This window comes from Misgurnus anguillicaudatus, chromosome 12 (assembly GCF_027580225.2).
Source record: "Misgurnus anguillicaudatus chromosome 12, ASM2758022v2, whole genome shotgun sequence".
Lineage (NCBI taxonomy): Eukaryota > Metazoa > Chordata > Actinopteri > Cypriniformes > Cobitidae > Misgurnus > Misgurnus anguillicaudatus.
This window is the reverse complement of record NC_073348.2, coordinates 35,576,194-35,598,723: the sequence shown is the minus strand read 5'-3', so window position 1 is coordinate 35,598,723 and position 22,530 is coordinate 35,576,194. Positions and strand designations below refer to the sequence as shown.

At 35.7% G+C, this 22,530-nt stretch overlaps 4 protein-coding genes across 4 annotated transcripts; 3 read left to right on the top strand and 1 right to left on the bottom strand.

Annotated features, from left to right (window-relative positions):
• Nucleotides 1–1,882: 1,882 nt before the first annotated feature.
• LOC129446255 (trace amine-associated receptor 13c-like) lies at nt 1,883–2,836 on the top strand. Its single transcript, XM_055207206.2, has one exon. It carries the CDS (start codon nt 1,883–1,885, stop codon nt 2,834–2,836), a length of 954 nt encoding a protein of 317 aa, XP_055063181.2.
• A 2,233-nt stretch (nt 2,837–5,069) lies between these two features.
• LOC129446256 (trace amine-associated receptor 6-like) lies at nt 5,070–6,035 on the top strand. Its single transcript, XM_055207207.2, has one exon. The coding sequence runs from the start codon at nt 5,070–5,072 to the stop codon at nt 6,033–6,035; it is 966 nt and encodes a 321-aa protein (XP_055063182.2).
• A 4,996-nt stretch (nt 6,036–11,031) lies between these two features.
• LOC129446258 (trace amine-associated receptor 6-like) lies at nt 11,032–11,997 on the top strand. Its single transcript, XM_055207209.2, has one exon. The coding sequence runs from the start codon at nt 11,032–11,034 to the stop codon at nt 11,995–11,997; it is 966 nt and encodes a 321-aa protein (XP_055063184.2).
• A 4,082-nt stretch (nt 11,998–16,079) lies between these two features.
• On the bottom strand, nt 16,080–17,075 carry LOC129446259 (trace amine-associated receptor 13c-like). The gene has a single exon (XM_073873721.1). It carries the CDS (start codon nt 17,073–17,075, stop codon nt 16,080–16,082), a length of 996 nt encoding a protein of 331 aa, XP_073729822.1.
• Between the last annotated feature and the right edge of the window lie 5,455 nt (nt 17,076–22,530).

Here is a 22,530-nt window from a genome sequence, read left to right as displayed (position 1 = left end):
GACAAAACAATAGTACTGACATATGTTAAAATATTGCAGTGCAAGATGTTTTTAAATAAAGGCTACCGTTGCATTGCAAAGTAATGTGATCACATATCATGAGGAATAAATGTTGGGTTTATGTTTTTTTTTTCAGAAAGAGACTTCTCCTGTAATAAGATACTTAAATGGCGTTGCACTCGATAAAAGAAAGGTCACATGGGCTGATTTGACAAGTTGACCTGTTGTTTATGTATTTCAACTGTCAGAATCACACAGAAATGAATCATCTGAGAAATCAATTACAGTATACACTTCAGGCCAATTATAGTTGTTATGATTTGCTATTTAGAAAATGTGCACCTGAGGGCCCTGTTAACACCTGTGCAGCATGCACTGATGGTCTTAATGAACCATTCATTAAAGGTGTGAAACAAACAGGCAAACATGCACACACTGATGCAACTGCTGCATAAGAATCAATTTCATACTGTTGATGTATTAGTAATTTAATACAGTTAATCCATCTTTTGAACTAAACCAAATGTTAAGTGACTAACAAACAAATAATTTATCTTAAACTTTAGTCAAAGCAAAGCGAAGCGTTAGAGCAGTCATCTATTTAACATACTTATGTAAACATTACCTCATGCTTATGTGTTTGTACGTGTGTGCTATCATTCCAGCTTGCAAATGTTTTAAAAATCATTTTTGATAGCAAATCATAAATAAAATTATGTGTTTCACAGATAAATTGTATTTTAGCGTGGGAATTTATTTTGTAGTTGTTGAAAATGCTTCTTATGTGATCTATATGCATCTTTAATGCCCAAAGGCAGGCTGACCAAAAACCACTTGCATGTGGAAAGACAGAAAAAAAATCTAGAGATTTAATCAGAAATTTAAAAATTTAAAAAGATTGGTTAAGATGTGCTGCACATTTAAAGATTTTTGGTCTTGTTGAAATTTTAATGACTAAAACATGACGATCGTCATGGTTTTGGTCTCACAATACTGTATATGAATGATGCGATTGAGACCCTTCACAAAAAAGCGTCTTTAAATGGTTCATTTTTACCAAAAATAAAAGCCTTTTAAAGGGAAAGTTCAGCAAAAAAAAGAAAAAAAAAAGATTTACTCATGCCATCTGAGATACATTTGTTCATCATCTTTCAGACGAACACAATTTGAGTTATTTTAGTGAATGTGCTTGCTCTTCCAAGCTTTTTAATGACAGTTAAATGGGGCCACTGAACAATGTCTGACTTTTAAGGCCAAAAAAGTGCATTAGCCTCTAACGGAAGCGGAAGTTATTTTCTTTGGTAAAGTTTTAAATATGGATATTTTTCTTACAAAATCGCATTGATTGCCCTTAGAAGGCCTTTATTAACCCCCTGGAGCCATGTGGATTACTTTTGTTAAGGATGGATGCACTTTTCTGGGCTTCAAAGTCAAAAGTTGTTTCCTGGGCCCTGTTAACTACCATTATAAAGCTATTAATATTAAGAAATTCACTAAAGTACCAAAAAAATCGACTCATGTGATATTGATATAAACACTCCGACTCATGTGATATTGCGCTATTCTTGCATTTAAGTGGGCAACTGATGTTTTAGCAACCTTGATTTACACAAACCTGTGCAGTTTTAGATAAGAATACTATTCGGAGAGATCTTTTTCAACACTGAAATTTTGCATACTTAAATTAATATATATTGAATATTCAGTAGTGGGTATTCTCAATTCTGTATAATTAATTCTCACATGAATAGCGTAATCTGTATGTTCTGTAGATATAAAATTAGGGTGGGTTGTTGTAGAAGTGGTCCTTCTGTGAGCACCAAAAACAGAGACAGGCAACATGCGAGGACATAACCGATTGTATGAAAGTTTGATGAACACGATGGATATGGAAGAAATCGAGTATTGCTTCCCAAACAACAATTTGTCATGTATCAGAGAAATTAGACCTGAAGTGGAGTCCATCGTTTTGTACATGTTTATATTTTCAGCATCGATCTTAACTGTGTTTCTGAATCTGCTGGTGATCATCTCGATTTCTCACTTCAAGAAGCTTCACACTCCAACTAATCTGCTGATTCTGTCTCTGGCTGTGGCCGATCTGATCGTGGGACTGATTGTTATACCGCTGATGGGTGTCAGATACATTGAGACTTGTTGGTACTTTGGAGAGACATTTTGTTCGATTTTTTTATTAATTTCTTTAATAGTTGTTTCAGCATCTCTTGGTAATTTGGTTTTTATTTCTGTGGATCGTTACATTGCTGTGACTGACCCTTTGAGATACACAGTAAGAGTCACGACTTATAAAACTGTATTTGGCATTATAATCAATTGGATATGTTCAGTCATATATTCTCTTTTCTTATATGATGCTTTAACACAGGATGGGTGTTTTGGAGACTGTGCAATTTATTTTAAGTTTCATCATATTATCATGGACCTAATTGTCACTTTAATTGCCCCGTGTTTTGTAATCATGTCTTTATACATGAAAATCTTTTGTGTTGCAAATTACCAGGCCAAGGTTGTAAGTTGTAACACAGGCATCAGCAGGTCAGAAAGAAAGGCAGCCAAAACTTTGGGGATTGTGGTAGTGGTTTACTTTCTGTGTTGGATCCCTTACTACGTGGTAATACTTATTGAAGGAAATGAGTCAACAGTATCTATTGAATTTAATTTAACATGTTGGGTTGTTTACATGAATTCATGTATGAATCCACTTATTTATGCTCTGTTTTATAGATGGTTTAGATTATCAGCCAAACACATTTTGACTTTACAAATATTTAAACCATCATCGGAATACTTGGATCTTTTCACAGAGTATGAATGATCAGTTTATAATGTATCTGTCCAAATTAGTTTTCTATAGTAATAGATAGTAAAGCTGTTTTTTTCCTTTCACACAGCTTGTGTTTACTGTTGTTTGGAGAGAGCAAGATTGGATCTATATGTGCTACATATCGAATCTTAAAAAAAAATGTTACTTTAAATGTAAACTTTATTAATGCATCAATCATTAATAGTAAGCGCTTTAAAATTAGGTTCTTACAATACACATCAGTTTTGGTGTACATTTTATTTACTTTAATGTATTTGATATTTGGGACTCAGTAGTCTTAGTCTCTGTGTGAAGTTTTTACAGTAAACTCCCCTTCCACTGGAGCAATAGCATGAAACGGCAGGATCTCTTAAACCTAAATAAAATTAAATCTTAATTTCTAATCTTAAAGAAATTTTTCTTTACTTCATTCTCCTCAAAAACACTCAAGAAGTGGTTGGTGCCAAGAGAGGTCACACTAAACACCGACGATGCCTAAAGAATACATTTAGTTCTATTTTTTTAACACATTTCCTGTATTTTCTGTTTGTATCTTAATAAAATAGATTGAAAAATAAATATGGATGGACATTAAAACTTCTAAAACAACAAGTCTGGTGGTGGTGGCCTAAGACTTTTGCATAGTACTCTATATTCCTGTTTAAATCTGTATACTTTCTTTTTTTTTTGGTTTTTTTAACCCCATACATTACATTTCATTTGGAATTAAATGAATAGTGAATTGCTGTACAGATATACAAACATAATTTATAAAATTTATGATTTTTATATTATTTTTAACCTTTTAATCTGTAGGCCTTCATAATACTGTTGCTTTTTTAGATTTACAGTTTTTACAGTTTATCAAAACATGGAGGAGTTTATCCGAGTTTTTTGTACGTTTTTCATAGAGAGTTTAGCACTGAAACATTTTGTGCTCTCAAGATTAGACTTTTCCAAATGTAAATGTATTCAAACCATATACACATTGTCATTTCAGAATCAACAAACCAATCAGGACTTCTATAGTATTATTTTTTCTACTATGAAAGTGAATGGTGCTTCTGATCATCAGTTCAGTTAGATACATTCTAAATATCTTCCTTCATGTTCATCAAAGCAAAGAAAATTATACAGGTTTGTAAAAACATGAGAGTAGGTAAATTATGACATAATGTAAATGTTTTTGTGAACTATCTTTAAATTCTACAATTTGAGTTGTTAAAATAAATCTAAGCATCTTAAATCTTTAAAGCAATTGAAGTGTTGAAATGTAGAATTTTGTCAATCTATGTTTTGACACACTATAGGTGCAGACATGTCATGTCATCGTATGTTTGTTTGAACAGATTAAGTGATTTGTATCATAGCGCTTCAATAGTGACTTTAAGGGCCCGTCCAATTTCTACCCCCTTAAAACTTCCACTTGGTTTTGAGTGCCCTAGACAGTAAAGTCCCCTCAATGAGGGAAGTGGGGGTTAAAATTTTTCCTTATGAAATGGGACACCACTATATGGAAAGTATTGTACCGAACGTACTCACCTACGCGTCTGGTCTCGCAAGGTATCCTGGGTAATTTCATCTCCCACTTTGTTTTAAGCGTACATAGCTCCTGACTACATTTTGAGGGTTGATTATAAGTGGAAAATAGCACTCTATCTTGTTCCCTAAAGTAATGGGACGCCCTACCATAACACGTGCAAAAATGTAGGGGAAGGGGATGTATTGGGACGGGCTTTAATTGTACTGTATAATTAATACCATGCCAAAAATACTTTGCTAAAAAGAAACTTCTTTATTTAGAGGACTGTATTTTAAAGATAATTGTGTAAAATCTAAATAAGCTTTACAGATCTTTAATAATAAATGTTGAAACAATGTTTTCCATGCTTGCTAAATGAACCATAAACGATAAATGTACATGCACCTTTTAAACTTTTATAGAGACTGCATTCCTAAAACTTAAGGTGCTTTATGATGCCATAGAAGAACCCTAAACATACAAAGAACCTTTCAGTTTGACTAAAGTTTCATTTATCACTGAACGTATGAATATGAATATTCAATAGCGGGTGGGTTTAATATTGCATAATCAAATCTCACATGATTGGATGATCTTCCCTAGATAGAGAATAAAAGTTGAATGTTGTGCCACAGTTTCAATGATGTTTTGTTGAGGCACAGAGCAACATAGACAGGCAACATGCAAGGAAATAATCGATTAAATGAAGGTTTGATGAACATGATGGATAGTGCAGAAATTCAGTACTGCTTCCCAAACAACAATTTGTCATGTATCAGAGAAATCAGACCTAAAGTGGAGTCCATCGTTTTGTACATGTTTATATTTTTAGCATCAATCTTAACTGTGTTTCTGAATCTGCTGGTGATCATCTCTATTTCCCACTACAAGAAGCTTCACACTCCAACTAATCTGCTCATTCTCTCTCTGGCTGTGGCCGATCTGATCGTGGGACTCATTGTTATACCGCTGATGGGTGTCAGATACATTGAGACATGTTGGTACTTTGGAGAGACAGTTTGTTCATTATTTTCATTTACTGTTTTTACGGTTGTTTCAGCATCTCTCGGTAATTTAGTTTTTATTTCTGTGGATCGTTACATTGCTGTGACTGACCCTTTGAGATACACAGTAAGGGTCACGCCTCATAAAACGATATTTTGCATTATTGTCAATTGGATATGTTCAGCCATATATTCAGTCATTATCTTATACGATTCTTTGTTTTACCTGGAGAAAAAAGCTGGGTGTTTTGGAACTTGTGCAGTATCTTTTATGTTGAAACATGTTGTCATGGACCTCATTATCACTTTTATTTTCCCTAGTTCTGTAATCATGTCTTTATACGTGAAAATCTTTTGTGTTGCAAAACACCAAGCCAAGGTTGTAAGTTGTAACACGGGCATCAGCAGGTCAGAAAGAAAGGCAGCCAAAACTTTGGGGATTGTGGTAGTGGTTTACTTTCTATGTTGGATCCCTTACTACATGGTAATACTTATTGAAGGTAATGAGTCAACACAATCTATTGAATTTAATTTAACATGTTGGGTTGTTTACATGAATTCATGTATGAATCCACTTATTTATGCTCTGTTTTATAGATGGTTTAGATTATCAGCCAAACACATTTTGACTTTACAAATATTTAAACCGTCATCAGAATATTTGAATCTTTTCCCAGAGGGTTGATGAAACGAATAATATTTCTTATATAATGATCACAGCATTTGTGAGCTACAAACAGTCAAAAACTCTATTTTGATCAAGCACTTATAACATAATGCAAGAAATGAAATATCAATTTATGTTTGTGCTGCACACAAGAAATCTGCATACAAGTGTTGTATGACATTGTGATAAATATTTCATGATCATAATTCATCATACCTAATAGATGTTATTCTTTTCCTGTAAAGTACAGTGTTGCTTACGGTTTCCTTGTTATTAGTTCATAAAAAAGTATGATAGTGTCCCTCGAAAGCCAGATTAAATCTAATGCACATGTTGCTCCATGGAACGGTTTCCTAGACTAAAATAAATGTAAGAGCTGTCCAAACTGAAAACAACTTACACTGACATATCTTAAAATACATCAGTGCTCTTTGTTTAGCCTCAAAATGCACACAAGTAATGTTTTTAGTTAGGCATGTTTGTTAAAAGTTACATTTCTTAATTAAGGTCTAGTCCTGGTTTAAGCTAATCCCTGTCTGGGAAACCACCCCCATATCTCTTTAAAAATGTTAAACTAAACTTAGTTTCTAAATTTGATCTGTATTTATGCTCCAATTATTGTCCTTATGCACTTTCAATAGAGGCCTTACATGAAGGACCAGAGATTTTGTGCTGAAGATTTTATTGTGGCTTTGATATAGTTTTTATGTCTGGTCACATTTGTATGTATTGTATAAACATTCTGTACATTTGCTTGATATTTTATACTTTTCTTTATTGTCAATAGCCTCAGTAAATTACATTTGGATGTAAAGAATAGCAAAATATTGTATACGCATAGGGAGTTAACAAGATAATGCCAACAGTAGGGAAATTGCAAAAATATCTTTAAAGGGATAGTTCCCTCAAAAATCTAAATGTACTGTTTATTTACTCAGCCATTCCGTCATTCGATATGTTGGTGATGTTTTTATCCAGTAAAACAAAAAGGCAGAGGTTTAGCAGAAATTGCATTGCTCTGTGATTCATATAATTCAGTTAAACTTTTTTAGCAAAAAGCTAAAAAAAATTGCATTTTTGTGAAGGAATTTTGTTAGAGATCAGATTCAGAATGATTATCAAAACATACACGGAGTGTAAAATTTGAAAAAAAAATTTGCTTCAGTTTTTTATAAATCTAGTTGATAATTGCGATATTACAGATACATAAAAACTCATCAGTAACACGTTTTTTTCATGCAAGTGTTCTCTTAATTGACAAGATAAAAATAAAATAACATTGATCATAAAAAATTAAAAGTTAAAAAAGAAAGTTATGTTGTTCATTACATTTTACTTCATAATTGCATACTGCAGCACTGCATTGTTTTGATTTCATTGTTGCAAAACTTGTTCTGTAATATAGTTAGTTTGCTATCGTGATCAAAACCATTGATCTGAAGCTCAATCCTGATGCTGTCCTGTAAATATTTTTCTAATCCGCAATAAATATAACAATTTCTGATCAACCCATATATTAATTGCATGCTTAAAATAACATACCGGTTAAAGCCTCACCCATTTCAAGACAAACTCTGCCTACTTCTGGGTTAGGCCACACCCACTCCGAGTACAGATACAGATAATTCATATGGTTAACAGATACAGATACAGATAATGCTGTACTCGCTTATCCCTAGTATGTATTTACTTTAGACCAGACATTCACGTAACCCTGCTGCGTGCATCAGTAGGTTTTTATGGAGGCAGATAAAGGTGAGCTGTCGCACAATTGACGTCTCTCCTTTTGAATTGCACTCAGGGGCGATTGCACCCACATCATAGCCTAGTCACACTAGTCAAACGAACCAGGCTTTGGGGATCAAACCCGCCCGAACGCAGTTTGGTTTGGATAATGTGAGTGCGCCCTTAGGTGTCCCCAGAGTACATATGTGAAGTTCAAACACAGATAATAATTATTGTTCTAGCTGTTGTTATTTTCTGTGTGTACAGTAAAGGGTGACACATGGCCACATAACGGTCAACAGCTATTAAAACTACATTACACAGAGATGCTGAGAAAAGCAGCGCCATGATTGTTATAAACAGTCTACAGAAAGTGTCTCCAAAGTACCAACATGTTTCAATCAACTTAATCGCCTCCAAGGGCATGACAATAAGTCCTACAAGCAGGTCGGCCACAGCCAGAGAGAGAACGAGCATGTTGGTTGGAGTGTGAAGCTTCTTGAAGTGAGAGACAGAGATGATCACCAGCAGATTCAGAAACACAGTCCATACTGACAGCAATGAAAAAAACACATACATGATATTGTATTCATGTCTGGAGCGTTTTGTCTTGATGCATGATGAGTTAATGGCAGGAAAGCAGTATTGAGTCTGATTATCTTCTGTCTTATAAGCCATGAGTAAAGTCACCTCCTGATAGGAGTTTGATCTGATCTCCTTACTGTTCTGTCATTTATATTATATTTAGATCAGACTGACCAACCCATTCATCAGCCACTACGATGCTGCATAATGATTATCATCTTGTAATGTTTTTGTAATGTAATAATTGAAATTCCTTTTCAAAAATGTAAGTTGTGTTACACTGTGTTACTTTCCTGAAAGCATTGTAAAAAAGTATTTGTTTAGGCTTAATGTAAATAAGTGACTTAAATATAAATGTTAAAGGAAAAGTTCTCCCAAAAATGAAAATTAGCACACAATTTGATCAAGTGAATATTTTCATAAGAATATTTATTGATAATTTACTCATCCTCATGTCATTCATGTCTTTCTTTCTTCTTTTGAAAATAAATTCAGTTTTTGTTTTTTTGGAAGAAAACATTCCAGTATTTTCCCCATATAGTGGACTTCAATTAATCCCAGTAATTGGAAGGTCCAAACTGCAGTTTCAGTGTAGCTTCAAAGCAGTGGCGGCTGGTGACTTCTTTTTTTGAAGCGCACGATGCAAAGTTCATCACAACATGTATGTAGCTTGTCATGTGTGTGGTTCGTCATTTCAAAATATGTGTTCTGCGCTTTGAGAGATCGTGTGTGCATCACGTGTCATGCCAAAATAAGTGCCTGCTGCCTTGAACTTGAACTTGAAAAGAGACGCTCGCATTTGCCTATACTCACATAATCTCATGCGTAATCAGAGTTTACTGTTAAGGGAGTGTCTTGCGTGTATTTAGGGAACGTGAGCATCTCTTTTATCATAAACGGTTTTGACGCTTGTGCAGCAGGCACTTATTTTGACAAAACACGTGATGCACACAGGATCTCTCCACACGCAGGACATATTTTGGAAAAGGGAACCACACACGTGACAATCCGAACACTTATTTTGAATTAGCGCATCCTCGGAAGAGCAGTCACGAGCCGCCACTGCTTCAAAGGGCAATCCAAATCCAAACTGAGGCATATGGGTCTTATCTAGCGAAACATTCGTCATTTACGGCAAATAAATAAATAAAAAGATGTACTTTTTAACCACAACTTCTCGCCTTGCACTAGACCTGGGATATGCATTCGCGACTTTATGCGTTACCTAATTACGTTGAAAGGTCACACATGACACACTGTGACAATACAGACACTTTAAACAAAAAACTAACACAAAAACATTATTTAGTAGGGGTGTAACGATTAACCGTGCAAATGCGCGTTTTGTCAATAAATGAATTTGAATGAAATTCCGGCACATCCAAACGCCAGGGGGCGCTCTTGTGCAGAAACCCCCTTTGTATCACAGAAGAAGTAGTTTTACAAACGCTATTCCAGGAAATGTCTTCAGGAATATTTATACGCTGTTCTTCAAATTGTTTCAGGTATTTTCATGATAATAAAGAATATTTTTAATGATTTTTATTTAACAAGTGTTGCTTTTTTAATTCCACGTTATAAATGACTCAGACTCATAATGATTTTAGATTGATAAGGACTTCCTACTGATCACAGAGCCGTAGTACATGCACAAGCTGTGCATGAAACAAAGAATCGTAGCCTTGCGATTCAGAATCGATTTCACTTTAATGGGACACCCGATTGAATCGTTACATCCCTACTATTTAGTGTTATTCGATATACAATACCTTTTAAATGGTCCTCCTTCTTCACACTTGTAAACACTAAAGTGCTAGATTCACGTACATCATGCGTGACATTTCAACATGATTACGTAATGGCTAGTGCCAGACGAGGAGTTTTTTTTTTTTTTGGCAAAACTTCATTTAGCTAGATAAAAGCCTTATGCCTCAGTTGTTGTGATTGTTACGAGCCTCTTGGAGGTGCACTGAAACAATTTGGATCTAACCATTGGGGTCAATTGAAGTTCATTATATGGGACAAATCTTGGAATGTTTTTCAAAAAATAAAATATTTTCGACTAAAGAAAAACATAAACATATTTGATGACATGGTGGTAAGTAAATTATTAGGAAATTTGCTTATGAAAGTGTAGTTATCCTTTAATGCCATACTAGGTGTATATGTCTGGCTTTTTTTGAGCGAGCCTAACACATTTAGGCTCAGTTTCTCAGAAAGGTTTTCGATTAATCCAGGACTGAATTGACTGATATGTAATTTATTTGTTCACACTGGATATTTTACAGATTATCATTTTCATAGGCAGTTGATTTTATTCCAAACGGATACACCACACAAAGCAACCCCACATGTATTATTTTCAAATGCTCCTCGTGCTCCTTTAGCTCAGCATGGCTATGATATAAAAATAGCACACCCCGAATCATGTGATATTAACTTATTCTTACATTCAAGTGGGCAACAGGTGGATTAGCAACCCTCTTTCATCACTGAAATTTTGCACACTTAAATTTATTGAATATTCATTAGTGGGTTTTCTTCTGTATAATTAATCCTCCCATGAATAGAGTAATCTGCATTTTCTGTAGATATAAAATAAGGGTGGGATTTTGTAGGAGTGGTCCTTCTGTGAGCCCCCAAAAAAACAGAGACAGGGAACATGCAAGGACATAACCGATTGTATGAAGGTTTGATGAACACGATGGATAGTGAAGAAATCCAGTATTGCTTCCCAAACAACAATTTGTCATGTATCAGAGAAATCAGACCTAATGTGGAGTCCATCGTTTTGTACATGTTTATATTTTTAGCATCGATCTTAACTGTGTTTCTGAATCTGCTGGTGATCATCTCTATTTCTTACTTCAAGAAGCTTCACACTCCAACTAATCTGCTGATTCTCTCTCTGGCTGTGGCCGATCTGATCGTGGGACTGATTGTTATACCGCTGATGGGTGTCAGATACATTGAGACATGTTGGTACTTTGGAGAGACATTTTGTTCATTATTTTTATTCATTGTTTTTACGGTTGTTTCAGCATCTCTTGGTAATTTGGTTTTTATTTCTGTGGATCGTTACATTGCTGTGACTGACCCTTTGAGATACACAGTAAGGGTCACGACTTATAAAACTGTATTTTGCATTATTGTTAACTGGCTATGTTCAGTCATATATTCAGTCATTATATTATACGATTCTTTGTTTTACCCGGAGAAAAAAGCTGGGTGTTTTGGAACATGTGCAGTATCTTTTTTGTTGAAACATGTTGTCATGGACCTCATTATCACTTTTATATTCCCTAGTTCTGTTATCATGTCTTTATACGTGAAAATCTTTTGTGTTGCAAAACACCAAGCCAAGGTTGTAAGTTGTAACACGGGCATCAGCAGGTCAGAAAGAAAGGCAGCCAAAACTTTGGGGATTGTGGTAGTGGTTTACTTTCTGTGTTGGATCCCTTACTACATGGTAATACTTACTGAAGGAAATGAGTCAAAAGAATCTATTGAATTTCATTTAACATGTTGGGTTGTTTACATGAATTCATGTATGAATCCACTTATTTATGCTTTGTTTTATAAATGGTTTAGATTATCAGCCAAACACATTTTGACTTTACAAATATTTAAACCATCATCAGAATACTTGAATCTTTTCCCAGGCGGTTGATGAAACAAATATTTCTTATATGATCATAGCATTTGTGAGCTACAAGCAGTCATTTTGATCAAGCACCTGTAACATAATACAAGAGACTATATGTCAATTTATGTTTGTGCTGCACACAAGAAATCGGCATGCCGTAAGTGTTGTATGACATTGTGATAAATATTTCATGATCATCAATTCATAATTCAAATCATACCTAAAAGATGTCTTTTTTTTCCTGTAAAAGGCTGTCCCAGTTTATGTACCATGTTGAAATTGTAAGGTACAGTGTTGCTTACTGTTTCCTTTTTATTAGTTTATAAAAAGTATGATAGTGTGCCCTTGAAACCAGAAATAAATCTAGTGCACATGTTGCTCTATTAGAATAGTCCTAGACTAAAATAAATGTAAGTAATGTATAAACTAAAAACAATTGCACTGACGTATCTTAAAATTTTGTGTAAAAGATTTTATTGTGGCATTGATATATTTTTTATGTCTGGTCACATATGTATGTATTGTATAAACATTCTGTACATTTGCTTGATATTTTATACTTTTCTTTATTTTTAATTACCCTCAGTAAATTACATTTGGATGTAGGGAATAGTAAAATATTGTATACGCATATAGGGAGTTAACAAGATAATGCCAACAGTAGGGACATTGCCGATATCTCTTTAAAGGGATAGTTCACTCAAAATCTAAATGTACTGTTTATCGATATGTTGGTGATGGTGTTTTTTCAGTACAACAATAAAGCAGACATTTAGCAGAAACCGCAGTGCTCTGTGATTCATATAATTCAAGTAAACGGTTTCCACTACTTCCCTACGACTCCTGGTGACTTATAAACGTCTTGTGAAGCCAGTCGATAGGATTTTGCAAGAATAAACAACATTATAAGCGTTAATGCAGAGCCTCTGCTAAACATGCCTGCAATCTTCTTCCAAACTTGTAGAAATGATTTTGTTCCTTTCATACAAAGGAAGATATTTTGTTTTTGTAACCAGGCTGATCTGGTGCACCATTGACTTCTGTAGTAAGAAAAAATAATGTGGAAGTGAATGGTGCCCCAGATCTTTTTTGTTATTAACATTTTTTTTAAATATCTTCATTTGTGTTGGAACAACTTTAGGGTGAGTAAATGATGACAGAATTTTCATTATTCTGTAAACTATTCCTTTAATATACATTAATGTACATTTCAACCAAAGTTGGATTTTGTTTTACTCTGGGTGCTTAGCACTGCGGATGGAAAAAACACTGAGCACAGGCACTCAGCGTGGACAAAACCTGCCAGCTACTGGTGGCACTTCCATTGAAAAAATATGCCGGCGTAAAAATAACGCGCTAGAAGTCAGGACCAATGGAAAAACATTGTCCTTGGTACATCACACATTAAATCCATAGGAGGAGAGTATGCGGTCTTTTGTGGTTGGACGAACAAATTTGATCACATGAGCAATCACATTTGACCAAAACGCATCTTAAAGGAAAACACCACCGTTTTTTAATATTGATATGTAATATGTTCTTACATAAACTTAGACAAATTAATACATACCTATCTTTTTTTCAATGCATGCACTTAACTCTTTCACCGCCAGCATTTTTTAAAAAAGTTGCCAGCCAGCGCCAGCGTTTTTCATGATTTTCACCAAAGTTTAATGCCTTCCAGAAAATGTTCTTCTTCAGATATATAAACATACAATATACCAAATGAAAGAACAGACTCTCTGCTTTCAAACAAAAAAAACCGTTTCATCCTACCTTGAGGAGTTCTTTTGTAATCAGCTTTTGAATATGGGTAGGTTTCTGCAAAAACGCCACATTTTGAGCAAAAAGCAGAGATAATTCCATTTTTGTGACGGACTTTTCATAGAGTTCCCATTCAGAGCGATCTTTAAAACAGACACGGACATGCAGCAGCTTGTCAGAGGGCAATACTTCCGGGTTGTATAAAAGCGGTATTGCGGAAAGACGGAAAATCTCGTCATTGGCGGGGAAGCGTTTTCTCTTAATTGACGAGATATCTCGTCAATGGCGGGGAAAGAGTTAATCTTTGTACAGCGCCTCGTGAATGTGTAAGCATTCAGTGCAGCCTCATTCATTCCTATGGCTCCAAACAGGGATGCATTTAGAAGCCACCAAACACTTCCATGTTTTTCCTATTTAAAGACCGTTACATGAGTAGTTACACGAGTAAGTATGGTGGCACAAAATAAAACGTTTGTTTGGAGCCATAAGAATGAACGGGGCTAGGCCAAATGCCAACACACCCAAGAAGCGCTGCACAAAGATCAAAGTGCACGCACCGATCAAAGATAGGTATGCATTCATTCATCTAAGTTGAGGTAAGAACATAGTAAAATATTGAAAAACTGTGGCGTTTTCCTTTAATGCCATGTGTAACCAGTCTACTAGACAATATAAAATAACAAAAGCCACAATGTGTGTTTTTCACAGTAGCCACTATGGATAAAAAAAAATGTGGGTGGGTGCAAAGCATTTACTGGAGCAGATGCCTTTTTGTATTCTGGTGCCTTTTAATTAAGCAATTGCTTTTATAGCTTTAAAGCTTTGCTTAGCTTGTTGTGTTGCGGTAGTACAGTTGGCGAAAGTAGTGAAAACAAAATGGAGTTTCATTGATATGGACCCTAAAGGGGGTCACACACCGGACGCGCAGCTCAGTGCCGCGCAGCGCCGCAGCCACAACTCGAAGATATCTTAGAACTGGAAGTTAGCAGCCAATATATGTTATATATACATTAGCAGCCAATGTTAATGATTTGGGACAAATATGATGTTATTTAATGTTAAACTATGTGAGTGGAGCTCTGTGGCGCAACAGGGATTTGAGCAACTTCCTGAGTCGTAGCTGGGCCCCGTGAACAGGCGCCACCTGTCTGCGCCGGTGTGCGTACACTCATAGAAAACAATGTGTTTGATTTTTTAAGAATGGCGCTTCGGGGCGCTGAGCTGCGTGTCCGGGGTGCGACCTCCTTAAATAAGCCAAGTGAAATGGATATGATAAAGCAGCAGTGTGGATGTCAAAGCACATGGATAATACTAAACACTTTAACAATTGGTGTCAATATTTTCTTGTCCAATCCATGTAAAGTACATATTAATATAGTTTATATCTTATTATAATTTATATGCTGAATCTGTAAGCCTACAGATTGTGTTTTGTATTCCTTCAACGTTTACCCCATTTATTTCTCGATACGGTTGCTTTCAAAATGTTTTAAATTGTGTTTTACCAAAACATGTCGAGCAGTTTCAATGTAACTAAACTATGCAAAATAAATCCAGTTTTTCATTGATTCATTTATTCATTGTTAATATTTGACCTTTCTAAATGTAAATGCATTAAACACCATTTTAATTTTAAAGAGATACTTCACAAGGCACTAATTTTATTCTTTAAATGTGGCACCGATTTTTTTAAACTTTATGTATGCTGCAGTCAATGGACAACATATAATGTAAGAGATTATATTTAACCTCATGCTGTTACTGTTGTATGACATCATGATTCATTATCATAATCCATCATAACTATTTTAATAGATTTCACACTTTACCTGTATTATAATATTTAAATTAAGATTTTCTGTTAAATTTTTTATTAGTGTGAAAAGAACCTTGGATTTGCTACTGAGCACATGGGTAGCAAATTTAGTTCATGTCCATGTACCAGTCAAGATTTTAGGCTGGAATTATTACATATAAGAGACACTCAGTTATCAGTGTAAAGTATGTAGGTTTGATAACATTAACATTATACATTTTAAAAGTTTCTTTTAAAGTACAAGTTAAATGTGCCAGTCTGTAACAAAACAGACTCTTTTGTTAAGGGCATGTTACCCCTGGCTCATAGACATCTCTTGTGCACATCACAGGGGAGATTTTCAATATAAAAGTCAATAACAAAAAGGAAAAGTTGGTGCATCACAGCTGCAAATATAGAAAACTATTTTATTACATGTTCTCATTACAGGTGATGTTTGGAGTCATCTACAGTAGCTCCTTATCAGATCAGACAGTGTGAATATGATGACTTTTCTTATAACTATATGTCTGCAATTGTAGTTCAGTTAAACTTCATTCCTTGGCAAAAGATTGAAATATTTTGATAACGGTTCAAATATTTTTAGCGTCAGAATGTGTTGTACTGATACTCTAAACCATTTATAAAACAAGGCATAGATGATGGGATTCATACAGGAATTCATGCTCATTGTCCAGCATGTTACATTTATTACATTGTCATCAGGTTTATGTAGCTGAGTAAGAACACCTATATAGTACGGTATAAAACACAAGAGGTAGATGGCCACCAAAATCCCTATGGTTCTCATAGCCTTGTCTTGTAAACAGACCCTTTTACCTGTGAACGAAATTAAATTGTGAGCCTGTTGTTTTGCTATGCATAAAATTTTTATATACAAAGAAAGGATGGTACAACAAGGTCCAATGAAAGTAACCATAAGGTCTGTGATAAAATATTCAAATTTGACGACAAGTCTACATTCTCCTAAACAATTCTGAATCTTGTCTGTGGGGAATGTAGCATGGCGTAAGATAATGATACCAAATATGAGTGACCAAAACCAAATCATAACAATACAAAAAATTGTTCTATTATTTGTTACTCTTGTCGGATATCTCAGAGGATCAGTGATAGCAATGTAACGGTCTACAGAAATGATAATCAAATTACCAAGAGATGCTGAGATAACCACATAAAGAAAATATGGAAATAACGAACAAAATGTCTCTCCAAAGTACCAGCATGAATCGATCAATTTGATGCCCTGTACTGGCATAACAATCAGTCCCACGATCATATCCGACACAGCCAGAGAGAGAATGAGCAGGTTGGTTGGGGTGTGAAGCGTCTTGAAGTGAGAGATGGAGATGATCACAAGCAGATTCAGAAACACAGTTAACACGGATATTGCAGAAACGATAATGTATAAAATAATGTCCGTAGCTTCTGCTTTGAAATCTTTGATGCATGATATATTGATGTGTGGAAAGCAGTAGTTGATAGAATGAGTATCCAAATCCGATTCACTTTCATTGAACATTTCAGTTATTATTTTAAAATTAAAAAGATGGTTAAAAAGATTTGATTACATAGCTATTCTGAAGCTGAGCTTTATTCCTCCTGTATGAAAGGTGTTCTTCTGACTGCACTATGACTTATATCTGAAGAAAAATGTATTATTCAGCATTTAACCCTCCCACCTTTTTAATATTACCAGGCCTGAGAATGCTGGTCGATAACTTATTGTAGTTGTGTACTTTTTTATATTTACAAATAAACCTTTGGGTATTTGTAATGTTAACTTCATACCTAACTGAATTTTGTGGCATTTAGTTTATTTCTGTTTTAAAGCCACAATATGTAAGATTTTTGTAATAAAATATCCGATAACCACTTGCACAGTGTGATATAATTTATGCAGTTGTGTTTTGATAATGCAAACTTTACAATAGTGGTGAAATCCTACATATTGTGCCTTTATGACAATCTATACTGAATGTGGTTGCAGATGTTGGCAAGTCTTTGTGTGTCATATTTTTAAAAGAGCCTCTATTTTTTCCGTTCCATGATTTTACATTTGTTTTGGTGTGTAAGTGTATGTTGATTCATGTTATTACACGGCTCATTGGAGTGCTTGTTTCTGATTGGCCAGTCGCGACATTTGCTGGTTTGTTTTCCCAGATAACAGTCACTCAAAACGAATAACACACGGTAACCCGGATGATGCAAATCATTTTGACAAGTACAGTTTAATATTACCCAAAATAAATATAAATATGCCTTTTAATGCTACGTTTACACCAACCGCGTTTCGGCCTCAGACCTCCAGATGCGCGTTAACGCGTCTTCACATTGACTTAACATTGAAATCACTCGCGCTTCACGCCTCTACCACGGTTTGTGTAAACGCAGCATAAAGGTAGTGTTTACATTTTAGCGGCATCTAGTTGTAAGATTGTGTATTGTCAATTTTAAAATGCATATGGTAGCTGCCACAGGACAAACATGTCAAACGTAGGGACGAAACATGCTCTTTAGAACAGTTTAGTCATTTTGGGCTGCTGTAGTAACATGACGGCAACTTCAATGTAAGAGGATCTGTGGTGAATGTAGATAAAAATGGCTCATTCTACGTAATAATAACAATACAGTTCATTAAAGTCTTTATACACCACTGATAATATAGTTATGTATATTTTATTGCATTTCTGTCAAGAGATTCTTTAAAAGTTACACAATGCACCTTTAATAACAAATATGACTTTATATTTACAAATGATTAAACCAAACAGTGTGACATTTGAATGTCTTGTCTTATTTTAAAACTGAAAGTAATCAGGTTTTCCTCGTAGAAGGTCTGCATTCGTTAAATATTTGCAAAATATCTTAAATCAATATTTAATGTTCCTTACCTTATTTTTTTTTTACTTGACTCTTCTGTAGTTACATCGTGTACTAAGACCGAAGGATAATTAAAAGTTGTGATTTCTAGGCAGATATGTCTAGGAACTATACTCTCATTCTGGCGTAATAATCAAGGACTTTGCTGCCGTAACATGGCTGCAGGAGGCGCAATGATATTACACACTGCCCCAAAATAGTCCCCTGCTATTGAAAATTACCAAGGGGACTATTTTTGGGCACTGCGTAATATCATTGCACCTCTTGCAGCCATATTACGGCAGCAAAATCCTTGATTATTACGCCAAAATGAGAGTATAGTTCCTAGCATATCTGACAGAGAATAGAAACCTTTAACGTTCTTCAGACAACCTTAAAGACACAAGCACGAGGCCATTTAAAAACGAGTCGAATTTCGGTCTTTGGTGTTAGACCCGCATTTTACTCTTGTCTATTGAGTCCCGACCTGCATCTACAACGCAAATGACACGCGAATAGCCCATTATTACACCCGTTAACGTTACATCAAATATATGCGTTTCACCCGCGGCCCCGACCCTGCTGTCTGAAACAGATGAAACAGTCTCACCTTCTGCCTCAAGTTTTTATTAACAACGTTCTTTTCCCACAGAAATAATGTAAGTTTCCTTCTAAACAGATTCGACTATTAATGTCTTGCAGTCGCATATGAGTAGAATTCAGTATTTAACCTTTTGTTTTTAGACAAATATCTTATCATTTAATGTGAAACTTAATGTGAGTGTCGAAGAACGGAAGATTGACAGCTGAGCGGTCAGCAGCGCGCTGCGCTTATAGCCTATATTCGGAATAACTAATGACTAGGGCTGTGAAAATAACGCATTAATTCGATTAATTAATCTGAGAAAAAATAACGCGTTAAAAAAAAATAACGCAGATTAATCCATTCCGTATTGAACCTGGATACATTCTAGCCACCATTTGACTGTAAAATAAAGGAGGTAGACGAGAACGCTCTGGCGGTGACTGGATCATTGACTGGACCATTTACTTATAAAAAAACGGCCTGATGGAAGTGATGATAAAAATAAAGTATGCAACGTCTGCAGCAAAGAATTTGCATATCATAGAGTTCGTCCACTCTAAAGTACCACATCATACAAAGCACATGGATTAAAGTTCTCCGTCGTTACACGGATTTCCTTCAATTGCAAAATTATTAAATTAACTTTTCATAAATACGACGTGTATTCAGCTTTTTAAGTGGGATGTGATCAAAGCCTGGAGTGGAGCAAAATCACGTTCCTCCCTCCACTGTAAGCTTTCTGTAATCACTACGCACCGGATCCACTCCGGGTTTTCTGGCTGTAGCGCGTAAGATGAGGTAAAACTTTATTTCAGCTAGCATGGACATACTTATAATGCAGGAAGGCTCCGAAGTTTTGGAGATCGATAAAGGTGTAAAAGACCAATGGAGATTGACTTGGCTTAGCGGAATGATGTAGCCTAGAAATCTAGACGCACCCTAGCGGCCGCAAAATATATTTGCTGCCAGGGTTTAGTCTAGGCACTCACAATACACTTAACAGCTCCAAAAACCAAAATTTGGTCAGGCCAATCACATCGTGTGTAGCGTCTGTGGGGCGGGCTTAACATGATGACGACAGAGCTGCCTGCGACCGTTCCTACTTGAAAACAAAGAATGGCTGCTGCTGCTGGCGAACAGCTTTCTTTTGAAGCGGCTTTGGCCGCGACTCTGGAGGACTTAGACTTATGTTTTTCTTTGAGAGAAGGGCAAATAACCCTACTGAAGTCCTTTTTAAGCAAGAAAGATGTGTTTGGAGTTTTGCCGACTGGTTACGGTAAAAGTTTGATATACCAATTAGCTCCACTGGTGGGGAAACGCAGGGGACTCATACGTCACCTTCTTCGTTGCTCTGATTGGTCATAGCGCTATCCTATTGCGTACAGAGGCATTTTGAGGGACAACCTTATATCCCGCCCCTTGCATTGAGCCGTTTGTGTGAAGAGTTGCCAGACCTTACATCTTGATGTAGGTCTGGCTAACCAGGCTAGGAATGATGAAGATTGGGATCAGAAAACCAAATATAGCACAGTATAGGCGTCCTGTATTTTGTGTGTAAACGATTTCTCTCGTACGTGATTACTTGCGTCCCGTTTTTGACTGCTACGTTCAGGCACGGATTAACGCACGGGCCTACTGGGCACTTGCCCAGGGCACTGGCCACCAGGGGGCCCTGTCAAATTTACTGTGTCTATTCTTTTCAAATAAATATTTTTATTTTAATTTTATTCAGTAAAATTGTGTTAAATATTGAGGAATAATGTGTTTTTTGCAGTTGCAAAGTATTAACTATAAATAAATCAAATAAATAATTTTTATGTATTGCTGCGCTGTTGAGGGGGACATCTAGAGGCGAGTGAAAAGCATTGCGTAAAATAAAAGTCACGCGTAGAAGACGGTTACTCAAAAACCAAAACAAAAATGAGTTTAAAACCACAACCAAGTGGATGAGTGATAAGAAAGCACAAAAAGGACAGCTTTTCATCACCTTGCCAGTCAGCAACTGTGAAGTAGAACGTTCATTTTCTCTAATGGCAAGAGTAAAAAAACGAACTAAGAAGCAAAATCAAGGACGTCTAAATTCACTGTCTTTAATGGCCATTGAATGCGATCTTGTGAGGGAACTGGATTTTGATGATGTTGTGGAAGCTAAGGTAAGTTTAAATCAACTTTTTATTCTAAGATTTAAGGGGCTGGACACACAAAGCTTTTACACTCGCGGCCAGCGCATGTTTTCAATTGATTTCAATGGAAACTCTGCGTTTTTCAAATAAGAATTTTCTCCTGTGATATGATTTGGAGAGGTGTGCCTGCCCGGTTGCATGAAACTCCTTAAGTGAGGGTTTCCCTGAGGGAGAAAAAAATCTCTGAGGTAAGGGATTTATTTAAGAGCGTTGCAACAAAGGTCTTAACTGTCACCCTTACCTAAGTGTCTATTCTAAGTATTTTACGGTAGTCTCTGCCAAAAGACAGCAGAGGAGGAGCGGTTGCTATAATTACAAAATCTCACAGCGTAAACAAATCAACGCACGCAGCTCAACAGACGGCGGATTTGTGTACAATGAAACATCACAAATAACAGACTGTAAAGTACCGCATGTTTAAAACCTGAAAGTAATTCAAACTGGAAACTGTTTAGATTGACGGACGATCAAACCGCTATTCTCCTAATAAATGCGCATCACTTTTCTCTAAGGGATTATTTCAAACGTTAGAAATGCGCGTTGGTACTTCATTTTCTTAAATAACCATAAAATCAGCCATCGTGTGTGAGGTTAAGGGACCTGTTATAGTCCCTTAAGTTTTAAGGGAAAAATGGGACTTAAGGACTTTGTAGCAACGCATAACAGAACTTAAGGTAATACTTTATTGACAGCCTTATTGACAGCCTTAAGGTTCACTTAAGGTTTTTTCTTGCAACCCATTTTTTATTAAGAACACCCTTAACCTTATATTTAAGGGATTTCTTATCTTAAGGACTTTCATGCAACCGGGCTTTTTGATTGAGTATGTTGTACAGTATGTTGTCAGATACTGGTGAGATATAAATAAACCAATTTGTGGTGTGAAAGTACAGAATATTGTGTGCATTCTCTCCCCGCATATTAGTGCCATTGTTAATCCTGTAAAATGGGGCATACAGGCAGAGGCGAACCAACACTTGAGCCCTGTGCATACAGGTGCAACGCTGTTGCCCAAAAAATTGGTAAAGGGGGGCCTTTGAGATATCCGTGCCCAGGGCACATCATCGCCATAATCCGTCCCTGGCTACGTTGATCTAACCATCATTCATTAACATTTACCCAATTTGTTTCTTGACACAGTTGTTTAAATTGTGTTTTACCAAAACGTGTCGAGCAGTTTTAATGTAACTAAACTATGCAAAATAATTCCAGTTTTTCATTGATTCATTGTTAATCTTTGACCTTTCTAAATGTAAATGCATTAAACACCATTTTAATTTTAAAGAGATACATACTTGTCAAAACAGTAAGGCACTAATTTTTAATCTTCAAAAGGGTGCACTGGT

Bases quoted from the DNA above. Each gene is read 5' to 3' on its own strand.
- LOC129446259 (XM_073873721.1), bottom strand. From the start codon at position 17,075: ATGTTCAATGAAAGTGAATCGGATTTGGATACTCATTCTATCAACTAC.
- LOC129446255 (XM_055207206.2), top strand. From the start codon at position 1,883: ATGGATATGGAAGAAATCGAGTATTGCTTCCCAAACAACAATTTGTCA.
- LOC129446258 (XM_055207209.2), top strand. From the start codon at position 11,032: ATGGATAGTGAAGAAATCCAGTATTGCTTCCCAAACAACAATTTGTCA.
- LOC129446256 (XM_055207207.2), top strand. From the start codon at position 5,070: ATGGATAGTGCAGAAATTCAGTACTGCTTCCCAAACAACAATTTGTCA.